This window comes from Fukomys damarensis, unplaced genomic scaffold (genome assembly GCF_012274545.1).
Source record: "Fukomys damarensis isolate Sample0158 unplaced genomic scaffold, DMR_v1.0_HiC HiC_scaffold_37, whole genome shotgun sequence".
NCBI lineage: Eukaryota > Metazoa > Chordata > Mammalia > Rodentia > Bathyergidae > Fukomys > Fukomys damarensis.
Window position 1 is genome coordinate 2,229,205 of NW_022900949.1, and position 4,575 is coordinate 2,233,779.

At 59.0% G+C, this 4,575-nt stretch overlaps 1 protein-coding gene across 1 annotated transcript in view; it reads right to left on the reverse strand.

The window, feature by feature from the left end:
• The window catches only part of Tmem161a (transmembrane protein 161A), a 12,504-nt gene that overhangs the window by 7,155 nt on the left and 774 nt on the right, over positions 1-4,575 (reverse strand). The window contains exons 2-8 of the mRNA XM_033759325.1: positions 2,839-2,942; positions 2,012-2,092; positions 1,747-1,844; positions 1,475-1,628; positions 849-997; positions 176-236; positions 2-92 (exon numbers count right to left, since the gene is read on the reverse strand). Of these exons, the coding sequence (XP_033615216.1) occupies positions 2-92; positions 176-236; positions 849-997; positions 1,475-1,628; positions 1,747-1,844; positions 2,012-2,092; positions 2,839-2,942 (738 nt within the window). The remainder of the gene's footprint in view (position 1; positions 93-175; positions 237-848; positions 998-1,474; positions 1,629-1,746; positions 1,845-2,011; positions 2,093-2,838; positions 2,943-4,575) is intronic.

Consider the following 4,575-nt stretch of genomic DNA (forward strand, 5'->3'; position numbering starts at 1 on the left):
CCAGCCTCAAGCCGGGGAAGGTGAGGAAGGCGCCCAGCGCGGAGCCCACCATTGCCAGCCCCACGCGGATGGCCAGTGTGGCTACGGGGAGCCTGGGGACAGAACGGGTCGGAGTGAGACCAGACCAGGGCACCCAGGGAGGCCCCGCCAGCCCCGCCCCCTACCCAGGACTCACGCCCAGCCCCAGCCCTGGGGCTTCAGGAGCGGCTCCAGGTTCTCAGTCATGCTGGCCAGGCCTGGGCAGGGAGGAGGAACAGAAGAGAGTCAGTCGGGTCCCCAAGCTGTCTCCATACCCTCCCTGTGTCCTGCACAGGGTAGGTACCACAGTGGTAGCCAGGCCGATGCAGCTTGGACAGCTCGGGGCTGGACACGGAAGCCAGGGCCTCATGCACACCAAGCAAACGCTCACCACCGAGCACACCCAGCCCTGCAGAGACCACTGTGCCCATCACGCAGGGCTCTTTTCAAGAAACCGAATATAGCCAGGCGTGGTGGCACAGCCTATAATCCCAGCACTCAGGAGGCTGAGGCAGGAGAATTACCTGATGAGCTCAAGACCAGGCTGGGCCACATAGAGAGACCCTATCTCAAAAACCAAAAAAACCCCCAAAAGCCCTAAAATATAAAGTATAAGGGCTGGCAGTGTGGATTTTGAACAAGAGGGCCTCAAAGCTGGGGCAGAGGGGAAGGGCCTGTGTGAAGCCCTCTGGGTGTGGAGAGTGCTCCGTGGGGAGCAGGCGCATGAGCCTTCGGGGCTCCTGTGGACGCTGCTTGGGCCCCAGCTGCACGAAGGGGCCGCCAGGCAGCGCCCCGGTCTGTGTCCTGAGGGACGGGCTGAGCCAGCACACCTGGCTCTAGGCCCAGCTCCAGTGCGTCCTCGCCCACCGCCTGCACAAGCATGGCCAGAAGGAGGACGACGAAGGCGAAGGTAAGGCACACGGCACGCTCGCCACCCTGCAGGCTGAAGTGCGGTCGGGTCACCGTCACGAACGTCTTGCTGGCTCAGCTAAGGAGTAAGCTGCCGTCCCTCGTGAGCCCAGGGCACAGAGACTGCAGCTGCTTTGGGGTGGCCTGGAGTTTGGGTCTGGGGCCCCAGACAGAGTGTGAGCTCGGGTGTTTGCTCATGGGGAGGTCGCCAGGGTCCTGGGCCCAGTTCGTCACTGCCACTGTGTGGCTAGGGTGTAGTGCAGTGGCAGGGCGCTTGCCTGGCATGCGGGAGGCCCTGGGCTCCATCACTAGCAACTCAAACACCAAAATGAAAATAAAGAAGAAAAAAAGACCCAGGTCTGGTGGTGGCGCACACCCGTCATCCCAGCTCTCTTCTGCGAGGAGGCTGAGGCAGGAGGATTTCATGTTCAAGCCTAGTTTGGATAACTTAGGAAGACCCTAGCTCTACATAAAAAATAGCAAAGGGCTGTGGCATCGTTCTGTGCTAGGACCCCCTGCCCACCCCAGGGAACAGGATGCAGGATACATGGAGAAGGCTACGGTGAGCAGGCACCAGAACACAGCAATGTTGGCCTCCCGCGGGCCCAGCAGGTAGAAGTAGGCCTCAGTGAAGAGGTACACGCCAGCCGCGTACGCTGCGAAGTCCACGAACCACTGGTACTCCAGGAAGAAGCGCAGGACTGCGGGAGTGCGTGCTCAGCCTACCTGCTGTCCCCTCCGGGTGTCCCTGCCCCGCGCCCCCCTGGAGTGGTGACCATGGGCCCAGGGAGGGGTGTTTGAGGCCAGGAATGGGGTTACCTAGGGCATCCACAGGGGTGAGGGGACAGGTCTCCAGCTGGAATGGCGCAGCCCGGGGTACCAGCAGTGGCTTCTCCTCACCGAGGCCGTTGGCCCACCTGGGGGCATGGGGACGAAAAGGGGGCGGGAGTGGGGAGCCACCTAGGAAGGACCTTTACTCCGCCACACTGGCTCCTTGCTCCGGAGGGCCCAGAGCCTGTGGCTGCAGTGCAGGTTCCCTTGTACCTCAGGCGAGGAAAGGCCCGGTCCCATTAGGGTCACTCACCGCTCCCGCCGGCCTCGGGGACTCTGCTTCCCCGCCAGCGCCCGAAGCTCCTCCTCGGATGGGTGCTTGTAGCGGAAAAGACTGACGGCAAGGACGGGAGGGGGGTTCAGGACGGTGCCGGCGGGGGAGGGACCCCAAACTCTCCCGCTGCAGCCGGAGAGCTGGTGAGACCACCCCCCAGAGGCCCGGGGGTGGCTGGGGCTGGCGCAGGGAGGGGAAATTGGGGATCCACACCCAGTGCTCTCAGGGGTCCTGGACACCCCTGCATCTTTGAGAGAATTCAGCTTCCATCAGATTCCCCAGAAAGGGACAAAATGAGAAAGCCGGGGCTCAAGGAGGCCGGAAGAGCGGGGACAGAGGGACAAGCAGGTGGCGATGGCTTCTCCTGGGGTCGTGCCCTTCAAAGATTCAGTGTACCAAACTTCAAAAACAGCCCTAGTTCGGCTGGGTGTGGGGGCGCACGCCTGTAATCCCAGCACTCTTGAGGCTGAGGCAGGAAGATCACCGCAAGTTGGAGGCCAGCCTGAGTTCCACGGTGCGTTCAAGACCAGATTGAACTGCATAGCGAGACCCTGTCTCCAAAAAAAAGGCCCTAGTTTTGGGGTAGGTGGGTGGGGCTCTGGGAAACCGAGAGGCATGGCTTTTCTGGCTCCTCCCACTGTGCGCCTCAGTCACGGGCGGGACTCTCCAGGCTCCTCCCTCTGTAGGCCTCACTCATAGGCGGGACTCTCCAGGCTCCTTCCTCTGTAGGCCTCACTCATAGGCGGGACTCTCCAGGCTCCTCCCTCTGTGGGCGGGTCTCTCCTTGTTAGGAGGGCGGGGCTCACCTGCCGTTGCAGAGCAGCCAGCGAGCGAAGGAGCAGTGCGGAGCCAGTCTGTGCATGAGGGTGGCCGTGAACAGCGTCACCACCAGCTGCACCCCGAGGACCGCCTGCGGGAGGGGACAGGTCAGGCAGTGCAGTGCGCGTCAGGCCACCAGAACCCAGGCTATTTATGGAGGAGCCATGACACAGGGGGAGGGCAGCCTCGGGGCTGGCGGCATCTTGGGGAGGGAACCTGGGGTGAGACCCCTCCTGCACCTGGCCGAGACCAAGACCCAGAAGCTCCTCCTCAGAGGGCCCCCGGGGAGCTGGGGAGCAGGAGGGGGCTGGCTTCGCCTCCGGACTCGGCCTCGGATTTCAGGCATCGACCTGGTGGGGCTCAGCATTCTCATTTGGAAATGGGGCGCTGCTTCCCGTATTCCTCACAACCATCTTCCCGCCCTGCCAGGGTCTCCCCTATTAAATTATCTTCCAGAGCCCAGCCCCTATTGCCATCTCCCTCAATTTGTGAACTGCCTCCTTGGGAGGCCATCTACACTTGGGGCCTCTACCGGGTTCAGTATAAAGCCTTACACTTTTTGTTTAGTTTTGTTCGGTTTTTAGACAGGGTCTTGCTGGCCTCAAACTCGCAGCGATCCTCCTGCCTCAGCCTCCTGAGTACTGGGATGACAGGCGACACCACCATGCTCGGCTCTGATTTTTTTTTTTTTTTTTTTTTTTTTTCCGGGTATTTTGTTTTTTTTTTTTTTTTTTTTTTGTACCGGGTATCGAACTTGGGACCTTGCACTTGCGAGGCAGGCAACAACACCACTGCGCTAAATCCCTGGCCTTGAATTATTTTGTTTGGATTTGTTTTGTTTTGTTTCTTGAGACAGGGTCTCGCTGTGTGGTTCAGGCTGCCCTGTAGCTCAGGCTGGCCTAGAACTCTCAGTGATCCTTCTGCCTCAGCCTCCACGCCTGGCTCAAGTTCTGCATAGAACCAACCTTTCAGGCACTAATGCAGAACACATTCATACACCTATCAGTCTCAAGCTGAAGCTGAGGCTTCCTGCTCCCAGTAATTATGTAATTATGGAAGATTACGCGCTCTGGAGAGCCTTGTACTGTTCTGATGCTACAATCAACAACCTCGATGAAAAAACATTATCTCAATATTAATATTAATTTATGATTAAAATAACCCTTTAATCAGGCAAAACATGTTAAATTTATTTTTCATTCTCGACCCCCAATGGCTTCAGGAAAAAATATGCTAGATTTCATAGGAAAAAGTCATTCAGAACAACGGCTGAGAAATCCATCACTGCAATCACGGACTTAGATGCGCGCGTGTGGAGGCCCTCCCTGGCTGAGACTCCACTAGCAAAACAAAACAAACAACAACGTGGGCTGGGTGCGGCTCAGGCTGACAGCGTGGGCTTAACATGCTTGGCGCCCTGGGTTCCATCCCCAGAGACGCCCCCAAAAAAGTAAAAATAAGAAACGAAGGGCCGGAGATTTAGCTCAGTGGTTCCACCGCCTGCTTTGCAAGCACAAGGACCAGAGTTCGATCCCCGGTACCAAAAAAGAAAACTCGGACCCTTTTCGCCCACGGCGGTTCACCAAGGACCGTAGGAGCGGAGGAGAGGAAGGAGATCGATCGCCTCCCCGGCTAAGGCTTCCCGGGTGGCGCAGGGCGGTCGCCCACGCCCCGCTCGCGGCTCCCCGCGGTCCTGGATCCTCCGCCGCCTCCCACAGCCCTTT